Genomic DNA, 21784 nt, shown 5'->3' with positions numbered 1-21784 from the left:
TTCAGTATAACCTAATGATGTCAGCCCCATCGATAACCTGATTCAGTATATTGAAGAGATCAGCATGTGGATGTCACGGAATTTTCTGCAGCTGAACAAAGACAAAACTGAGGTGCTGATTATTGAAGCAAAATCCAGAGAGAGAAAGTGCTCACAAGTTTAATCTCGCTGGCACAAAACGCCAAACACGAGGTTAAAAACGTAGGTGTGCTTTTAGCCCCGGATTTGAACTTTGAAGCCCACATTAGAAATGCTCGTGTCATTGCTGAGCGACTAATGCATGCTTGCATCACCCGCAGACTTGACTACTGCATTATCTCCTGTCTGGTCTTCCTAATGAAGCAGCAGGTCAACGGCGACTCATTCAGAATGGTGCAGCACGAGTGCTGCCCAAGACCTGAAGGAGAACCGCGCACATTACACCTTTGTTCGAGTCTCTACACTGGCTGCCTCGCAGCTTTAGAATTCATTTCAAGATAATTTTCTTGCTTTAAGGTCACTAAATGGACTGGCACCTGAATACGTCTGACGAGTTTTTGAGGTATGAACCGAGTCGATGCTCTTGGGCTGTTCTCTTGGTGATGCCAAAGGCGAGAACCAAGGCCGATGGTGAGGCAGCCGGACGCTTCGATGGGCCTCGCCTTGGGAACAGCCTCGCCGGAGGAGATCCGAATCAGTGGTTGTTTGGTAACTAAATCTTTAAAATACCTTCTTAGATTCTATTTTAATTAGGATGCTTTTTATATTCTTGGTTCTTTCGGTAAAGTCACGTAGAAGGGAAACAATAAAGTAATAAAAATGTAAAACAATACAATTCTCACGATGTTTCGACTGCAATACAAGCAATCATCATTTGTCTTGCTGTGTTTTTCACACCTGATGATTGTTTGTGTTGCAGTCGAAACGTCGTGAGAATTGTATTGTTTTATATTTTTATTATTTTATTGTTTCCCTTCTACGTGACTTTACCGAAAGAACCAAGAATATGAATCCCTGCAGTCACGAAAGCTTTAAATCAAAATTTAGGATGCTTTTATTACGTTTTTTTTGCATTTGGTTACACTAGTTGATTATGCATGTACATTTTTACATATCATTCTTATTGTTGTTTACATTGTGTCAGTCGCTCCATATTCATTCAGTCCTGTAAATAACTTTGTGTTGCATTCTTTGCACGAATTGCGCTGTATCAGTAAAGTTTGATTTGATTTGAAGCCTACACCGGGGATCTCTGTCGTTGTGGACTCAAGCTCAATCCACGCTGTAGTCCCCGCAAGCATGGCCCTTGTGACGCCCTCACCCATCTGCACATCCACACGCAGCTGCGCTTGCAATCGATACTTGTCCAGTAGCTTGAACAATGTCGACTTGGACTTGGGTTGTTCAAAGTGGTGCACACACACACATACAGGCAACACAAGAATTGTACACCGTATATACAGTTATAGAACTTCCTTGGACTAGCTTCGTAGTCCAAGGAAGTTATGTAAATGTTAGTATTAGTGATTAAAACAATTCATCACCACGAAAAATAATCATAATTGTAATACAATATCCTTATTAAGGTGCCAAATAACAAACCACGCACTTCCCCTGAGTGAGATTAAACTATAGAAAGTGTGTTATCCAGAAAATATGACGTAGTTATGCCACAAATTTGTATACTTCAACCAATCCTTAAATAAGTAAAGTCCTGCATAAATTAGCCAATCTTTTTCACCTGCAAAACGAGAGTCAGTTATGCGGTCACCTCTATTGCCAATGGGCAGCAGCAGCAGCTGCTGCATTGACTACCAACAGCCAACTGCACAGACCAACAACGAGGATAATTGGTTGACGGAGAAATCTCGGCCTATAGGTCACGTGACCTCCGTCTGTGATTTGATTTGGACGTTGCCATCCCCCAGGTTTTCTGTGAAGGCGATTTTGACCTATGACCTCACAACCACGAAACGTAAAAATTTCCAAAACGTTTGGAAATCCTCACTTCAAAATTCCCTTTTCACACTCGTGCAGAGAATATGAAACCGATCCAAGATCTGAATGACCCACATTGGCAGTTCGGATTTGTATTTGTCTCAACCGTGAATAAGTATTGTCTTTTAATGCGGCACGGCGCCCAAACTACAAGTCGGCCGTGCGGCGTCCCTACAGCCCCTCTAGACTCTCGTCCTCCAGACACATGGTGAGCAACTCCCCCCTGAGCTTGGAGAACGACGGTCGCTCCCGATGCTCGCGGTTCCAGCAGCGCAGCATGATGTGGTACACCACATCGGGGCATCCTTCGGGCTTCTCCAGCCTTCTGCCACAGTTGATCAGATCCTGTACTTGCTGCTTATCCATCTCTGCACACACGCCACACAACAACTGTTGGTATGATAGAACAATAATAGCAACAATAATAGTATAGTAATCACGTCAACGCCGCACGGTATCCGCTCTACAAATTCATCAATAATTACAAAGTGTTACTGAATAAACTGATTTGTATAAGAAGTAAAAGTTATGAAATGTTGCTGGCACGATGCATTGTGGGGAAAGTTTGTTCTCGAGAGCACAAGCATGCTGGGCCCCCTGGTCACCTCCATACGGATGCTTGCCATCGGTGAACAGTTCGTAGAGAAGCACTCCGAACGACCACACGTCCGACTTGCGCGTGAACTTCAACTGAATCAAGACCTCGGGAGCCATCCACTGGTAGGGGACGACATGGCCTGTGGCATCATAGTACTCCTCCTGCGGAGAGACGAGCGGAACACGGCGGACATCAACGGCAGCTTTAGCCAAACCAACTCGTGCAACACCAATCACGGTTGTAACAGGGCACATTAATTACGTTGTCACGTGGACACTTCCTGCTGCTTTGTGGGCTGTGTCGGATGGAAATATATTTAGATAAAAAATATCATTTCAGCCCTTTATCAATCAGCTGCCGGTCGGAGGCCTCATCATGGACACATTTCTCATAGGGGTTTGTTTGACTATACTTCACCACGCAGGTCAGTTAAAGTTGGTCAAGTGAAGGCCCAGGACCAGTTCACATATCACTTACTGCCGATATATTGATTGCAGATGCACGTGGCCAAGACAAACAAGATCAGGTCCAAAATACTAATAATGGAGCATCATTATGTTGAACCATTCAATGGCCTCCGAGTCTTCAGTGTTCAGCTGCGGAAGACGTCCAGAGAGTCCAGCACAGGAAGAACAAACCACCTGTGTGTGTGTGCAACAGCATCTCCCACGCGCGACATCACGGCATCTGCACAGATGGGCCATTCTCCAATGCCCTAGGAACGTGTAGCTACAGCTCAATAGTAGTATTTCTATGACAGAGAATGGTCTCTTGCCTGGCTCTGGTACACCAATCACTTTGGATCTTAGCAATATGTTGCGTTTCGTGCTCTCCTGTATGACGTGAGACTTGAAGATGGAGAGCCAGTGGCTGTTACTTCCGAGATGTTGTAGGGGTTCAGGTAATAAAACATCGTCAAATCCAGGGGATTTCCCTACCAAGTTTGTTTACAATCGATGTCTCGAAAGTTCTGACTTTGCCCTGCCTGGGCCACTTTTGGGCAAGTATAACCATAGCAATACTCCCGTTTAGGAGACCTCTTGACATGGGTCTGGGTTAGGGCTTCGTGTGTAGCCGAGCTTCCGAACGACCAAGTGTCCATGCTGGATTGATGGATTCTGGCTTAGCAATCATTGGAAGGATTTGATAAACCATTTCGGGTCTTAATTGATTGTGTTCACGCTTATGGTGACTTTCAGACCGCATTCCATTTTCTGCTCCCCCCTCCTCTTTTCCGAACATAGATGGACTCGTCCATCTGACCAACTGCCAAATCGCTGTCCGTGGTGCTGACGTTACAAAAAACCGCCGCTTTTTTCAAATTTTCTTGCTGTGGATTTCACACCTGATGATGATTGCTTGTGTTGCAGTCGAAACGTCGTGAGAATTTGTATTGTTTTATATTTATATTATTTTATTATTTCCCTTCTACGTGACTTTACCGAAAGAACCAAGAATATCGTGCCGTTGTTAGAAACACAGCGAATGCACGTGTTAATGAGGGGAGTACCTTTAGTTTGTGGGACAGTCCAAAGTCGGCCACCTTGCAGATCTTGTCTTGTCCCATCAGGATGTTTCGGGCCGCCAGGTCGCAATGGATGCACCTCTTCTTACTCAGGTAGGCCATGCCACTTGCTATCCCGAACGCCATGTACAGCTTCTCGACCTCGCTCAGTTCGTGTCCAAAGCGAGCTGGGAATCACAAGAGAGCCAGCCGGGACTGTCAGGGCGAAATCCCACTTCCCCTTCTCCCTTTCTTTGCCAGTAATCGAACATTTTAAATGGAGATGTGAGAGAGGCGTTCTGGAATCTGCCTGATGATGGTGGCTCATGGGGCTGGAGCGCTGTACCCAGGTATTGCAGCATGTTTCCGTACGGCACCAGCTCGGTGACGATCCAGTAGGGCCACTTCTCCTTACACACGGCATAGATCTGGAGGACGTTCTCATGCTTGAAGGAGATCATGGTTTTCACCTCCTTCATAAACGTGTCAAAGCTGGAATCTGTAATAAAACATTTCAGAATCTCTGTTTATCCTGGAGGAATCTGATGAGCCATGAAGCTCTTTTTCACAGATGTCTAGTAAGGGCGGGTTAGCGAGTTACATCAACAAACAATAAAGACAACGCTGTAAGAACAACGGTAATAAAAGGTAAGCAAATCGCTAAAAATTGGACGTAAAGTTCAGAAGTACAAATTGCACAAGTAATGATATATTGCTGCCGATTTGTCAACACCAAATGCAAGCTTGGCAAGGCAGCAAAACAACAACAGTCCCAGAACACACCATTGCAACACTTAGTCCCTCAATTACATTTCGGAGCATAAACCATCACGCAAACTCTGGTCATCCTCACAACGGCTGTTGGCTAGCCATCGAAAACGTCCACTGCATCGCACAATTCCAGATGCACTTCTGCAGCCGCGTGGAACACTCTTGCTTCCGACATTAAGATATTGGAGTAAAGCACCTACAAATCTCGATTTAAAATGCATTTCTTTAGAATTGCTTTTCCTGTTAAGTGTGTCCTTTCCCCGCACCTCTGATTAACACAGTTGGCTACGTACGGTGCGAACGAAGTTCAACATACAGTACATATGTAGAGGTGTAATTGCGCATGGCTACGAATGTTGAGGTGTGATTATGCATGGCCACGGATGGCCAACAAACACAATGGGCGGGGTTACGGCCGTACACAAGGGTGGCGCTAGCACCGACGTCCGCATGTGTATCCCCCACGGGCCCCCCCTCGGGGGCGAGTCCTATAAAAGGTGATGAGCTCGAGGGCTCGGGGTCGGGACTCAGCTATAACCAGAGAAGACGGAAGACCAGCTAGTGTAGGCCCCAGAGCTCCCCTGGCTCGCTGTCCTTATAAGGGCCGACCAGGGCAAGCCGGTGGCGTGGCCCCGAGAGCCCAGACGAAGCTGGTCTGGTGACTCAGGGAGCCGGGATCCCAGCTTAACCAAGCTGGGACAGATAGCCTCCCCTAGTCCCGTAGTGGAGGAATTGGTATAGGTTAGAGGGGTTAGCTGTCGAGAAATCCCTGTAGCCCAGTGACCTGTAAATAACTGTGTTGGTGTAATAAATAAGTGTGCCTCCGATCCTGTCGTCAAGCCTCCATATACGTACTACATCTGGTGTCAGAAGTAAAACGTCCAAACGATGGACACACGAGGGACGACACGTACCAAGGAGTCGGAGATGGAAGACGCCGCGGCCGATTCAACACCAGAGATGGCCGGGGTCGGATCGGAGCAGCCGGGGCCAAGTACGCCCGTGCCGCTACGACAAGAGGGGGGGGATGCGTCGGCTGAAGGACTCCGGCTGGCCCACTCCCGCCTGGCGGAACTGCTCTACGCCGCCGCCGCTGCGTTGGAGGAGATCACGCGGCTGGGGGCTGGAGGGGCAGCGCGGGTCGACGACAGCAGCCGGCGCGCGGCAACGTTTCCCGCCACCCCGACGCGGCTGGCGGTTAAATTTCCCGCCATCTCTACAGTGCGAGCGGACGGCGGGGCCGGCCCGCGTCACGTGACTGCTGAGCGCCAAGCACAAGCCGTGACATCATCAACACCGGCCGGCGCGTCAACATCGGAGCGACCGGCGATGCCATGTGCACAGCCCGCCCACACTGTATCATCGGCGGGGAGCGACGGAGAGCGATCTACAGCCACGGACGTCGCCTTGCAGCAGCGTCTGCCACCTCTGAAAGAATTCGTAGGCGCAGACGGAGACTGGGGCGGCTTCAAGAGACGGTTCATCGCTCATCAGGAGATGGCGAACTGGACGGACGCCGAGGCTCTACGCGCGCTGCCAGCGATGCTGGACAACGACGCCCTGGCTACCCTCACCTCGGCGCCGAGGGAAAAGCGCGCCACCCTACACCTGGCGTTGCAGCTGCTGTCAGCCGTCTATGGGCCGCCTTCGGACTGCAGGCAGCTTTTCCACGATCGGCGTCGGGGCACCAACGAATCACCTCTGGCCTTCCGGACTGCTCTCCTGGCTCTAGCGAAGGCTGCTTTCCCAAGGATGGACGAGGAAGGAGTGGATGCCATGGTGGCTGAGAAGCTGCTGCTACTCGCTGATGAGCTGGACGTCAACGTCCTGGCTCAAGACGACTCAGAGATGTCGTCCCTGCTGGTCGCGCGCCACATCCACGGGGGCTTGCGGTCCCTTCGTCGAAAGGCGGCAAAGGGGGCGGCCAGCCATGCCATGGCGGCTACCGCCCTCCCATCGGAGGAGGTCTGCGGGGTGGAGCGGCGAGGGGAATGGAGAGCGGCAGTAGTACCACAGGCTCGGAATGGACCGAGCCGCCAGGAGCAGCCCAGGACATCGGGGGCGCTCACACGCTGCTACAACTGTGGCCTGCAAGGCCACGTTGCGTCAGGATGCCGGGCTCCCCGTCAGCGCGGGGCGACACCTCGTCAGGACGCCACGCCGTCTCCTCCCAAGCTCCAGCAGAGAAATACGGCGAGTCGCGGCACCTCACACGTTTGGCCCACGCACACATCCGACACACACTCACGCGCCCAACTAAACAGGGCTCCAAATTCCCCATCCGTCGCGCGCGATCGTTCGGTAATGCGGCGGGCGCTCCAACCGGGTCAGTGGTCGGAGCTCGCCCATCGTGTCGTTGCTGCGTCGGCGGGATCTTCGGTCGTGGTCGGTCACATTGATGGGGTAGAGGTGCGGATTTTAATTGACACAGGGGCATCGGCGACCATTATATCTGATTTAATTTATAACATCCTTCCCGTTCAAAGTCGTCCCTTGCTCCCTGTTGACGTGCCGTGCTATGCCGCTAACGGGGGCTCTCTGGGCATTATTGGCCAAATCCGCGCCACTATCTGCATTGGGGACATTAAATTATCCGGGCCTGTTTTGGTTTCCTCCTCACTCGCGGTTCCGTGCCTGTTGGGGACGGATTTTCTGGCCAAAATGCCCATCCGCATCCTTATTGACCAAGGGTGCATTGAGCTCCCATCGGGCCGACGCGTTACATTTCTGTCTTCCCCCACCACGGAGCGTCGGGCGTTTGCCACCGTGCAGGCGCTCGTCACAAAAACTGTGCGCGTGCCTCCGGGGGCTCAGATGCTCGTCCCTCTTAGATTGCGTCGGCCGTTTAATGAAGGGGTTGCGGATCGGGGGGTCTTGTTGGGACCATCTCGGGCCGGGGTAAATGGACCAGATTTGCTCGCGGCTCAGACCATGGTGAGGGGGGATGGGGACCCCTTCATTGCAGTCCTTAATGTGGGATCGCGAACGGCCGTGGTTCCTCAAGGGACCGTGCTTGCACACGCAACGCCGGTACCCTATGAGGAACCACTCGTGGGTCAGGTATCCACCGATCCTCCGTCGCGACCGCATTCGGACTGTGATGACGGTTGGCTGGATGCGCTTTGCGCGGGTTCAGTGGACCTGTCCGACTCGCAGCGCGCGCAGCTGCGAGTTCTTCTGAGCGAATTTGCTGACGTTTTTAGTCAACACAAATTTGATATTGGTTGTACTAAATTGCTGCGACACCATATTGACACGGGTGACAGCGCGCCAATCCGCCAAAATCCCTTTCGGTTGAGTCCCGCCGAAAAGGATCATGTCAAATCGGCTGTTGATGACATGCTAGCCGCCGATATCATTTCCCCTTCCAATAGCCCGTGGGGCGCGCCGATCGTTTTGGTGAAAAAACACGACGGATCACTGCGGTTTTGTGTCGACTTTCGGCGTCTGAACAAAATCTCTGTGGCAGATGCGTACCCGCTTCCTCGAATGGATGAGTCGCTCGATGCCTTGGCGGGGGCGCGATTCTTTTCCACCCTCGATTTGCTATCTGGATTCTGGCAGCTTCCTCTGGATGACGAATCAAAACCTAAGACTGCTTTTCGGACACCGCAGGGTCTCTTCCAATTTAACCGCTTGCCGATGGGTTTACATTCTGCGCCGGCAACTTTTCAGCGGTTAATGGAATTGGTCTTGGCAGGGTTGCAATGGGATTCGTGTTTGATTTACTTAGACGATGTCATCGTCTTTAGCAAATCCTTCGAGGAACACCTCCAGAGGTTGCGTGCTGTTTTTCTCAAAATGCGGGCTGCCAATTTGAAATTTAAACCACAGAAGTGCCATTTACTCCGCGAATCGGTGCGATATTTGGGTCACATTGTTGGGCGCTCGGGGATATCCACTGATCCCGCCAAAACGGAATGCGTCAGCTCCTGGCCGACTCCCACCTCTGTGGGAGAGGTCAGGAGTTTCATTGGGTTCGCGTCGTATTATCGGCGATTTGTGGCTGACTTCGCTACGATTGCGAAACCTTTGCATGCCTTGACGTCCAAGGGAGTCAGGTTTCATTGGGGGCCGGAGGAGGAGGCTTCTTTTCGCGCCCTCCGGAATGCTTTGGTGGGGGCGCCGCCGTTGAATTACCCGGATTTTTCACAACCCTTCTTGCTCGATACAGATGCAAGTAACACGGGCATCGGGGGCGTGCTGTCCCAGCTCATTGGGGGCGTAGAGCATGTGGTGGCTTACGGTAGTCGGGTACTGTCTCCAGCCGAACAGCGGTACTGCGTTACCCGTCGGGAATTATTGGCGATTGTTTATTTCATTCAGCAGTACCGCCCGTATCTGTACGGTCGGCGGTTCACCGTCCGTACAGATCATGCGGCCCTACAATACGCCCTGCGGGTTCAACAACCATCGGGCCAGTTGTCTCGATGGTTGGAGATTCTCCAAGACTATGACTTTGTCACCACATATCGTAAGGGTCTCCGCCACACGAACGCTGACGCCCTGTCGCGATTGCCACCCACTTCGGAGTGCGCGTGCCTCTTGGGTTCGGGGCGTTGTAGGTCTCCGAACGTCACCACCGATTCGGTCCTCGTGGCCGCTGCCGATGCACCTTCGGTTTCGGGTCCTATCGAGCAAGAAGGGAGGGATTCGTTGCTGGGGTTGTCAGTCGCGGAATGGGGTCGCCTCCAAATGGAGGACACCTCCCTCCTCGCTCTGCGCCGTCGCGCCGGGGGGATTGGCCAGGGGGTGGAAAACGTTGACTCGTGGGGGTTGTTCCAGGGACTTTTGATGCACTGGAATGGTAAAACCCGGCGCCAGCGGCTCGTGGTGCCTGCTGCTTTAAGGGGTAAGGTGGTATGGGCTGTTCATGAGCGGCTTCTGCACTTGGGGGTTCATAAGACCTTTGCCACGCTCCAGCTAGATTTCTTCTGGCCGGGCATGGAAAAGGACGTGGGGGACCTCTTGGGGTCGTGCACGCAATGCGCGCAGAGGAAGCCACCTGCTAGGGGATCCAACCCTCCGCTGCAGTCCATAAAAGTTTCCAGGGTTAACGAGCTCGTCGCTCTGGACATACTTGGCCCATTTCCCGCTACACCCAGGGGCAATAGGTATTTACTAACGGGGGTTGAATACTTCACGAGATGGCCTATGGCCTGGCCCCTGGCGAACCAATCGGCAGCAGCCATCGCGGAGGCCTTTGTCCAGGGCTATGTCCTCGACAAGGGTGCTCCGGAACGGCTGCTTACTGACCAGGGTAGGAATTTTTCTGGTAAACTCCTACGTGAGGTGTGCGACCTCTTGGGTACGGAGAAGGTTCGGACCTCTCCGTATCACCCACAAACTGACGGGATGGTGGAACGGCTGCATCGGACCATCACGTCCATGCTGTCCCAGCAGGTGTCGGTATCCCAGACGGATTGGGACCTCCGCATAGCCGGTGTGTTGCAGGCCTACAGAATGGCTCCCCATGCGGCCACCGGATTTTCCCCTTTCTTTTTAATGTATGGGCGCGAAGTTAACCCTCCTGTGGCGACCCAGCTGAAGCTCTCGGCGCTCCAGGCGAAGTCTAAGTTGTCCGAACACGTTAAATTTAACATCGCTCAATTGTCTGAGGCGCGGGAAGCGGCCGTGCAAAATTCTGAACTCCGCCAGAAGGCGAACGAGAGGCTTCGGTTGGGGCGGGTGCAGGTGGTCAAATGGGTACCAGGGGACAGGGCGTGGTTGCACTGTCCTCAGGTGCCGCTGGCAACCTCGTCGAAATTGGTACGGCCGTGGCGGGGGCCAGTGGAGGTCGTGCAGGTTTTGCGGCCGCAATGTGTTCGCGTCAAATGGGGGAGGCGCCGGTGGTATGTGCACCCCTCAAGGTTAAAACCATTCGTCACGCCGCCCCGGGGTTCACACACACACACGCATGGCCAAACGTGTGAGGGTGTCGCCGACTCCCCGTCGTCGCTGCACTCGCCTAACCTGACGCCAACTGTTCCGTCCCCAGGTGAAACAGGAGTGACGGGTCCACACCCACCAACCCCTCCCGGAGGGGTCGGGGGTCACTCGGCAGCGACGCCTGACTCTCTTGCACCCGGACCGTCAACAACCGTCACTGAGCGTGCCAGGACGGGCCCTTGTGATGGGCCCGCCGCGCGGACGCGCGCCAAAACGCGCAGACTATTGTGAGGTCGGCCGTTGGGGGGCCTTGCGGACAATGGGAGGGGTGGCGTCCGGAGTGTATATATATGTTGGTTTTGGGGTGTTATCCGGGGGGGGTGCGTCGGGTTATTTTTTTTCTCTCTCTCTCTCTCTTCCTCTCGTTGTTCTTGTTCTTGTTAAAAATTACGCGAGGCACACACACGGGGTTTTTGTGAGGGATGCACCTTTATTCTGATTTTTTTTTTTGCAGCCAGGGACGGCTGCGAGCTGTACAGGGGGGGGTGATGTAGAGGTGTAATTGCGCATGGCTACGAATGTTGAGGTGTGATTATGCATGGCCACGGATGGCCAACAAACACAATGGGCGGGGTTACGGCCGTACACAAGGGTGGCGCTAGCACCGACGTCCGCATGTGTATCCCCCACGGGCCCCCCCTCGGGGGCGAGTCCTATAAAAGGTGATGAGCTCGAGGGCTCGGGGTCGGGACTCAGCTATAACCAGAGAAGACGGAAGACCAGCTAGTGTAGGCCCCAGAGCTCCCCTGGCTCGCTGTCCTTATAAGGGCCGACCAGGGCAAGCCGGTGGCGTGGCCCCGAGAGCCCAGACGAAGCTGGTCTGGTGACTCAGGGAGCCGGGATCCCAGCTTAACCAAGCTGGGACAGATAGCCTCCCCTAGTCCCGTAGTGGAGGAATTGGTATAGGTTAGAGGGGTTAGCTGTCGAGAAATCCCTGTAGCCCAGTGACCTGTAAATAACTGTGTTGGTGTAATAAATAAGTGTGCCTCCGATCCTGTCGTCAAGCCTCCATATACTTACTACACATACACTGCCCTTTACTGCACAAAGCTGCACTGCCGATGGTTGCTATGCCCCGAACCCACACCACATGCTGGCTATTTTCAAGAGAGACTAATGCACGTATATAATGGCTTTTAAATGTTTCATTATCTGTTGGCTGTACTATGTTGGCTATACTTGACCAAGCCGACCAGTGGTGTCAAGGGCCTCCCCACTCGCTTTTGGCTGGTAGTTGGGGTCGTTTCGGCCATACCACGCCGGTCAGCACAGCCACTCACTCGTGCGCACGATCTTGATCGCGACGTCCGTGGTGTCGTTCCATCGGCCCTCGTACACCTCGCCGAAGTTGCCCCTGCCGATCATATTCCCCATCTTGATGGAGGATCGAGGAACGTGCCACGTGTTCATGAGCTCCACGCTGAGGTCCGAGATGGGCGGCGCCGACTCCTGTGACGCAGGCAGGAGGGTCACGCGCTGCCGTCCACACGCAGCAGCGCACGTCCAGCCCGACCGCCGAGCACGGAGCGACGAGCAGAAGCGACGACCGCAAATCCACCCCGCACTGGGGGCTGGGGCGCACGCAGCCCACGCCGCCCGCGCAGCCCGCACCAGGGATTCTTGGCTTGCCACCAAGGGCACTTACTGGTGGCCGTGCCCGTCATCCAACAACGGTGCCACCTCCAACATCCCCCCCACCACCACAGGGTGCCCCCCCCCCCATTGTGCGTGGCACCCTCCGGCCCCCCTTCCCTAGCGCTCCCCAGTGCACCCCCCTCCCCTCCCCTCCCACTGTTGACATCCCACGAAGTAGTATTAGCAATGAATACGGAACAGTCGCAGTGATCATCCTCATCCACGTTTGTGTTTGTGATCATGACATCCACTGCTGGATAAAGGCCTCCCCCATGCTGCATTTAGCATACTTGACCATCCTGCTCAGTCATCGCATGGTGAAGAGGGAGTCTCTTGCCGCTGGCGTGAGCCGTAGGCGGGAATTGAACTCGGGTTTGCTTGGTTCAACGCACACACTACACGCCGTCGTGTGTGTGTGTACGTGTGTGTGTACGTGTGTGAACGTGTGTGTACGTGTGTGTACGTGTGTGTGTGTACGTGTGTGTGTGTACGTGTGTGTACGTTTGTGGACGTGTGTGTACGTGTGTGTGTGTACGTGTGTGAACGTGTGTGTGTACATGTGTGTATGTGTGTACGTGTGTGTGGACGTGTTTGTACATGTGTGTATGTGTGTACGTGTGTACACGTGTGTGGACGTGTGTGTACGTGTGTGTATGTGTGTGTACACTGCGTAATGACATCGGTGGGGGGTATTTGACCGTGTCCGATCGCCACAGGTGGGTGAAGGTGGGCAGCATATCTGCGGGAGCGTAGAGCTACAGTACAACAGCGCGCACACAGTTACACACGAGCCGGTCGGACACAGCCACAGGTCACCTTCTCGCAAGGCTCGGTCAGTAGACCAATCTGCTGGTTGTCATGCGCGGAGTGATGCTCCACCAGATTCTCAACAGAGGGGAAGGTTGCATCTTTGGTGAAGCCGAATTCTCCATCGTCAAAACGGTTGATTTTGACGTGAATCACCTCGTCCTGCTTGAGCACTGCGGAGGGGAGCGGGAGAGAGAGAGTGGGGTTAACGCAGGCCAGCGAGACGGGAGAAATGCCATCTCACAGCCCAGGGACGGCTGCCCCAAGTTAGTTTAACACGAAAGCTTTCGCGACCAATATGATCCATAATAAAGGTTTGTTTTAGAGCTGGGTGTGTCAAACCTTACTCATTCGCTGTGTTGGGTGGTGGCAGGTTTAACGACACATCTATATTTACGCAACCTAACCCAATACACATGTATTATGCCCTAAGTTAGTTTGAGATGAAGTGTAACAAATGTTTATCATCACAACTCGCTGACTCTACATCTTCCAAATTCCACGCGGCCTCCACAAGCTGTGGTACGTGGCAGCCGTGCCCCCACGTGACAGCCCCCACGTGGGTGCACAGCAGCCACGGCAACTCCTGGCCCGCAGGGGCCCCAGGGGTGCCAGGCCACGTGCAGGGGGCGGGCAGGCGTCTACGGCGTCGAGCAGCACGGCAGATCGGCCGCGATCGGAAGGCGCTCGCCGCTCGTGCGACACCGAGGCAGTGACGCCCGGCCCCCCACGCCGACCAAGGCAGCGCGGCACCCACCGGGCTGCGGATGGCTGCGCGGGGAGCGGGGGGGGGCTCTTTGCCTTGGAGCGGCGAGCCGGCTGGCTCCCCTGAACGGCTCACCAGAGAGCACGTAGGTGTTGGGCAGCGTGCGGGCATTGCGGATGAGGAAGCGCCCTTGCTCTTCGGGCTTCTTCATCAACAGCTGCTCCGACTCCTCTCTCTGCATCTGCCCAAAGAACCACCTGCACGGGGGGGGGGGGGAGCGACGCGGCGTTAAAGAGGCCGAGGGGCGATAGCGGTGCAATGATTCTCCTAATTACGATCGTCATCTGGTGATCGAAACGTCGTAGTTTTTTGTTTATTTAATTTATATTCATTTGAACCTTTCTACGTGACTCTACCGAAAGACCCAAATAATATAAACGCTAAGATACTTTTAGCATCTTACTCAGATTGTAAATGTTGTGGCTTGGCTCTCCAACACACCGGTGTGCTGTACTAGTAACGAATTGGCACGTTCTGTTTACGTGACAACCCTTACTAGTTGGCTTTCGGGTGGTGGCGGGTTTTAACGACACATTTATATATTTACGCGATGTAACCCAAAAACAAGCCCCTCTATTATGGACACTTCTAGTAGTAGGGAGGAATACCTTCCGAACGCACAGCCTGTTCACTAGCTACAGTCACAGTGCTCGAGTGGACTTGAAGAGCAATTTTAGTTTACGTTCATTAAGGCCTATTTACAACGTGATTTTAGAACGGGAGTGGCTGTTGTGAAATGACGTTGTGAATACGCCCAATCGTAGCGAGTCGTCTGAACACGAAAGGTTGGAATTTCCCACGGCTTTGTTTAGCTCCACGAGTTCACTTGGTTGGTGTGAGCTGCGGGTGGGAGGGACTTTCCATGCAGCCTGTGCAAGCATTCAACAAAGTCAAAAACACAAGGTGAATACATTATAAATGTCAGCTTCCCCACCCCCGACCACCATGACAAATTACAATCCAAAGGTGATTTCGAGGCACCAAAAGGCGCGGCTGTGACCACGAGATGATGGGGCCCTCCCAGTCGTGCCCGGTGACCGATGCGTAGCCCCGTGGGAGGACCACCGACCCAGAGACAGGGAGCCACACGAACTGTTGTCTCTGTTCGCAGCTTCCACGTCCTCCTGCCTGCCGATGATACTCGTGATTCACGTGGAGAGCCGCTTTTGATCAGTCTCTGCCCAACGGGGTTCCCAGACGGGCAGCAGACAGCACGGAAGTTGTGCCGTCAGGGCTCAACGTTCCGAGACACCTTCCCAAATAAGGATCGCTGTCAAAGCCAATCTGGTAAAACCAACTCTTAGAATAAAGAAATGAAAGCAAATACATCAACGGTTATCGGGTTCATTATTATTTCCCTGATCGTTTTGAGTAAGAAAAAAACGTGGTCAATATAAGCAATGTCGTTAATATAAGAATGTGTTTTTTGTTGTACAATTTCAATTGGTTCCGAGTTAACCGCCTCTCACCCTCGCGGCCAACAAACCAAGTCATGACCTCTGCCGCCAACCGCCTTGACCCTCAAAGCAATGAATTCCAAAAACGCGCTGTTGATTTGACCAGCATTTCCTGATAGAGGGCACAATACCCAGGCCGCTACACCAAATAAACACACCGACAATAAAGGTGTTGTACCCTGAATCAACTACCCTGCCTTGTGGGAGTCAGGTTGGAGGGAAGGGGTTTTTGCAGGTAAGGAAACGTACATTCCGTAGCAAAGACTTGCGCAATGAATAGAGGCCAGATGTGCCCGGTCTCATGAGATTTCAGAAGCTGAGCGAGCAGGGCTAAGTCTGGCCCGTGCTTGGGATGGGAGACTGACATCCCAAGCACCAGAGAGAGATAGGATGTCGCCGTGCTAAACAACTGGTGGTGGTGGTGGCGTAGATCTTCACCCGGGACTCAGAAGTATCCATCGACTGCGAGTTCCCTGAACTCCAAGCGCAGTGACCTCCAGGGCCTGGGCGCCGTGCAGAACAAAAACCCGGTGGGGACCCCAGGGCTCGGAGCCTGGAGCGCGGTGGCCACGCCGAGTCGGGCGCCGTCGGTGGATCTCAGTGGAGGATCAACTTAGTGGAACGTGTGGTTGGATCAACTTAGTGGAGTGTGTGGATGGATCAACTTGGTGGAGTGTCTGGTTGGATCAACTTAGTGGAGTGTGTGGTTGGATCAACTTAGTGGAGTGTCTGGTTGGATCAACTTAGTGGAGTGTCTGGTTGGATCAACTTAGTGGAACGTGTGGTTGGATCAACTTAGTGGAGCTTGTGGTTGGATCAACTTAGTGGAGCGTGTGGTTGGATCAACTTAGTGGAGTGTGTGGTTGGATCAACTTAGTGGAGTGTCTGGTTGGATCAACTTAGTGGAGTGTGTGGTTGGATCAACATAGTGGAGTGTGTGGTTGGATCAACTTAGTGGAGTGTGTGGATGGATCAACTTGGTGGAGTGTCTGGTTGGATCAACTTAGTGGAGTGTGTGGTTGTATCAACTTAGTGGAGTGTGTGGTTGGATCAACTTAGTGGAGTGTCTGGTTGGATCAACTTAGTGGAGTGTGTGGTTGGATCAACATAGTGGAGTGTGTGGTTGGATCAACTTAGTGGAGTGTGTGGATGGATCAACTTGGTGGAGTGTCTGGTTGGATCAACTTAGTGGAGTGTGTGGTTGTATCAACTTGGTGGAGTGTCTGGTTGGATCAACTTAGTGGAGTGTGTGGTTGTATCAACTTAGTGGAGTGTGTGGTTGGATCAACTTAGTGGAGTGTGTGGTTGGATCAACTTAGTGGAGTGTGTGGTTGGATCAACTTAGTGGAGTGTGTGGTTGGATCAACTTAGTGGAGTGTGTGGATGGATCAACTTAGTGGAGTGTGTGGTTGGATCAACTTAGTGGAGTGTGTGGTTAGATCAACTTAGTGGAGCGTGTGGTTGGATCAACTTAGTGGAGTGTGTGGCCGGATCAACTTAGTGGAGTGTGTGATTGGATCAACTTAGTGGAGTGTGTGATTGGATCAACTTAGTGGAGTGTGTGATTGTATCAACTTAGTGGAGCGTGTGGTTGGATCAACTTAGTGGAGTGTGTGGTTGGATCAACTTAGTGGAGTGTGTGGTTGGATCAACTTAGTGGAGCGTTTGGGTGGATCAACTTAGTGGAGTGTGTGATTGGATCAACTTAGTGGAGTGTGTGATTGGATCAACTTAGTGGAGTGTGTGATTGGATCAACTTAGTGGAGTGTGTGATTGGATCAACTTAGTGGAGTGTGTGATTGGATCAATTTAGTGGAGTGTGTGATTTGATCAACTTAGTGGAGTGTGTGATTTGATCAACTTAGTGGAGTTTGTGATTTGATCAACTTAGTAGAGCGTGTGGTTGGATCAACTTAGTGGAGTGTGTGGCCGGATCAACTTAGTGGAGTGTGTGGTTGGATCAACTTAGTGGAGTGTGCGATTGAATCAAGTCCTGGATATATGGTGGAGGAAGCCCATTTAAAGCCTTGAGCACGAGTAGAAGGATGTGAAACTCAGTGCCAGTGTTAAGTGGGAGCCAGTGCAGAGGCACGAGCCAAAGGCATGTGGTAAGATCCCGAAGGAGTGCGAGTGAGCGTCTTGGCAGGCACATTTTGAGCGGAGTGCAACGAACTTGTGCTACGGAGAAACTGCTCCCATCACGGGAACGCAAAACGTTCAACCGCCGGCTTCTTGCCACCAGACATGGAGACGGTCGCATGTTTACGCTCGTGTGGGCTCCAGGAGAAGGAGTTCAGGTCTACAGGGCGCGTCAACGCCTCGACATCTCAGAGCACCTGCCATCACATCTCAACCATTGTCCTGACTGTCGTCTATGCAAGGAGATGCCCAGGGGCAGCTGTCCCTGTGCGGAACAAGGGACGTGGCATCACTGGCCGGCCAATGAGCATTCACCTGGCAAGAGGAGGTCGATGCAGCGATTTGATTGTTTCCATTAAGTGGCCGCGACATTCAGGGGGCAACTGTGGGTGGCGACGCTGCTACGCGTTGGCCTCTCCTTTGCAGATCGCCATCTCGGGATCCCATCGCGGGATCTCGGCATCGCCAATGTCCACAGTGAAGCAGACGACGGGCTACTCGCGGTGAATAATAATAAAACTGCGCAAACCCCTGGAACTGCGAAGAGGATGCAATGCGCCACCGCGAAGCGACGTCAATCGTGGACAGAGATTCCGTGCGGCACAACAGCGGATCGTGTGGGCACACAACTCACGGCACACAACTCACGGCATGGCCTTGAGGCTGAGCGCGGGGGCGATGTAGTTGGCCGGGATGAAGCCCTGCTGCTCCGTGTCGCCCTCTGGCCGAGCCAGCCACCAGTCCGCGTTGGTCTCTTGGACGATGTGGAAGCGCTGCCCCTTCCTGAAGCTCAGGTCGACATGAGCCCTCGCGTCGTAGTTGTGAACAGCAACGAAAATCTTCTCGCCGTCAACACTGTCTTGATCATCGTCTTCATCGTCTTCATCATCGTCATCGCTATCTTCACTGCTAGGTGAGAAACAAGTATTTCTGTAAGACCCCCTGCGATCAACGGGTGATGAGATTTGCTTAGGCAAGGGAGGAGGTGGATGTGTGATGACTTCAGAGTCGTTACCCGGTGGACGTTTGTCTCCGAGATAGGTTTGACCATCAGTCTCAGGTGTACTGACGACGTGGGTTTTGCCGGGTGTAGCATTATGGAAGCAGCACAGATACCCGCGCAGTCTGTGACAGCAGCCAGGGCACGACATCGTCTGACGGTGTGCGGTGCGCAGGTGATGGTGGCTTTTGTTGTCCAAGCGATATCAGCCGGCGACGTTGTAACTCGCCACGCGCATTGTCAATGTCCCCACACTCGCCGAGGTGGTGACATTTATAGAGCGCGCTGCTTCCTCGTGTGACGGGGCGGGCAGGAATGTGCTCGCAGGTACGCAGAGGCATTCCGACGCGGTGGCAGGAACGAAGGCACGCGCCCGTGTTGCGATGTCAGTGCTGGGTGGGTGGGGGGTCACGTTCCTGAGCGATCGTGTCCCGTCCGCGAGTGGTGGGGCCCCGGGCGAGCACACGCGGACCGCTACGCCGCGCTGCGAACCTGGCGACCCAAGTTCCATTCCCGCTCACGGCCAACACCGGTGACGATTATCTGAGCCGGTCCTGGGCCTCCCTTAGGTCGCCTCAGCCTCAAATGAGTACCTGGTGCGGTGTGCAGTAAATATCGCCACTGGAGAGACAAAGGCGGTCGGGCGTGGTGCTGGCCACTCACCACCCTCGTGTGCCATGCCGGCCTTCATAGGTTCTACTCGCTAACAGCACTTGCCCCTACAGCCTACTGAGGCTACACGGGGGATCTTTGTCTGCGCCTTCACGAAGACTCGCGGCGACCCGAGTTCGAGTCACGCTCTCGGGCCATCGGTGACGAATATCTGAACCGGTCCAGGGCCTCCCCTAGGTCGACTCAGCCTTAAACTAGTACCTCGTGAAGTATGTAAACGTCAGCACTTGGAGAGACAAAGGTGGTCGGGATGGTGTTGGCCACCCCACCCATCCCCTCGAGTGCTACGTTGGTGTTCGCAGGTGCTTGCTACTTGCTGACAGGCCCGTGAGAGGCGACACGGGGCGTCTTCGTCTTCTGTCGCTCTCAGCCATGCAGCAGCGGGGGCAGTACGTGCGGCAGATACAGGCGGCGTGCGTGTTCGTGCCACGTGTACTGTGCAAGCATTCTGGAGCGTTTTGTCAGATTCATACGTTGAGATCGTAACAAAAATAAGGAGATGAAGTGATGATAATTTACAGCACTTGTGCAATCCACTGCTGGACGAAGGCCTCTATATGCAGGGTGCGTTATGGGGATTGTTTGACCATACTTCACCATGCTGGTCGGCGCAGGTTGGTTAAGGGAGGGGACGGAGCGGGGCTGATTCAGATATCGCTCGCCACTGATGTTAGCAGTGGCGCAGGAATGTCGCTTCTAGTCGGGTATTTCATGGACCAGCATGGTGAAGTACGATCAAAGAACCACTAGGGCCCACGTGAAGTGCGGTGTTCATCCAGCAGCGGATCGACGACTCGGCAGAGGGTCTGCGGCGGCGGTGCAGTGGCCAGCGACTGCTCCCTGCAGGCGAGAAGCCGCTTGAGGGCTGATCCTGGGCCGTGGTGACCGTGGGGCGAGGGGTGATGTCGCGGCAGATCGCTGACGGACTCTCGCCTCCCTTTGCCAACCCGCACGGACCAGCGTGGCGGGGTCACCCACCACCCCATGGCCGACACAGTAATGGGAAGGCCCTCATCCAGCAGTGGCATTACAAAGGGCGAGAAGAACAATAACTCTTGACGCACATGCACGTTTTGAAGCAACAGCAGGTAACCACCACCACCACCACGTGACACTGCCTGAATAATGCACGGGTACCACAGAGAGCCCGTGGGCATTTTTTCTTCTTGGTTCTTTCGGTAAAGTCACGTAGAATGGAAATAATAAAATAATAAACATAAAACATAATAAAATAGTTCTCCCGACGTTTCGGCCACAACGCAAGCAGCCATTCTCAGGTGGAGAACAGGTCTGTCGAGAAGACAGAGTCTGAATGCCCGTGGGAATTGTTCGCATACCTGTTCCCCCACTCACTCACTCGACTTCCTGCTGAACACAAGACAAGGCTGCCCGTATAGCCTTGCCATACTCTTGGGGTAAGTGCCATTTTAAGGCACGCACGACACACGTGGGGGTAGGTGGCCAGCACCACGCCCGGCTGCCTTTGTCTCCCCAGTGGCGATGTTTACACACCGCACCAAGTACCAAGTTGAGGCCAAGTCGACCTTTTTAACACACAGACACACAGCCATCAGCCTCTCGTTCTCGTGATAATTATACCCTGGACGCCACCGCAAGCAGGAAGCTGGAGGGAAATTCCCCTTTGATGTGCCCCCAAGTGGCGATGGGCCTCTGCGAATGAATGAATGCCAAACTCGCACGGGCGTGTGGTGAAGCGCAAAGGTGTTCCGTGTCTGGGACATTTTTAGTCAAATTTTATTGTAAAAATAACCCCAAGAAGCCACCCGAGTGTGAGCGTCACGTGGCGCGAGGCTGTGTATTGAACTGTTCTTTGCGCCAGCCGCCTCCAACTCACGACTGCGGGCATCGGGGGCATCTCACCTCGTGTTGAGTAGCAATGGACCCACACCCACGTGTACTCACTCTCCCGCAGTCAACACCAATGTGCCCACTGCCACGTGTACTCACTCTCCCGCAGTCAGCACCAATGGACCCACCCCCACGTGTACTCACTCTCCTGCAGTCAACAACAATGTGCCCACAGCCACGTGTACTCACTCTCCCGCAGTCAGCACCAATGGACCCACCCCCACGTGTACTCATTCTCCTGCAGTCAACAACAATGTGCCCACAGCCACGTGTACTCACTCTCCCGCAGTCAGCACCAATGTGCCCACAGCCACGTGTACTCACTCTCCCGCAGTAAAGCACCAATGGACCCACCCCCACGTGTACTCACTCTCCTGCAGTCAACAACAATGTGCCCACAGCCACGTGTACTCACTCTCCCGCAGTCAGCACCAATGGACCCACCCCCACGTGTACTCACTCTCCTGCAGTCAGCACCAATGTGCCCACAGCCACGTGTACTCACTCTCTCGCAGTCAGCACCAATGGACCCACCCCCACGTGTACTCACTCTCCCACAGTCAACAACAATGTGCCCACACCCACGTGTACTCACTCTGCAGTCAGTAGTAATGGACCCACAGCCACGTGTACTCACTCT

General features: G+C 53.5%; 1 protein-coding gene across 1 annotated transcript; it reads right to left on the bottom strand.

Moving 5' to 3' along the window:
• Positions 1-143: 143 nt before the first annotated feature.
• On the bottom strand, positions 144-18846 carry LOC133358455 (tyrosine-protein kinase SRK3-like). The gene is made up of 8 exons (XM_061576745.1): positions 18252-18846; positions 14083-14204; positions 13251-13414; positions 12080-12248; positions 4426-4578; positions 4086-4267; positions 2583-2736; positions 144-2345 (listed from the first exon to the last, which is right to left on the bottom strand). The coding sequence occupies exons 1-8, from the start codon at positions 18752-18754 to the stop codon at positions 2149-2151; spliced, it is 1644 nt and encodes a 547-aa protein (XP_061432729.1). The 5' UTR covers positions 18755-18846; the 3' UTR covers positions 144-2148.
• Positions 18847-21784: the final 2938 nt, after the last annotated feature.

The sequence above is a fragment of the Lethenteron reissneri genome, chromosome 62, assembly GCF_015708825.2.
Source record: "Lethenteron reissneri isolate LAM-NWPU_2019-01 chromosome 62, ASM1570882v1, whole genome shotgun sequence".
NCBI lineage: Eukaryota > Metazoa > Chordata > Hyperoartia > Petromyzontiformes > Petromyzontidae > Lethenteron > Lethenteron reissneri.
This window is presented reverse-complemented; position numbering and strand designations above follow the sequence as displayed.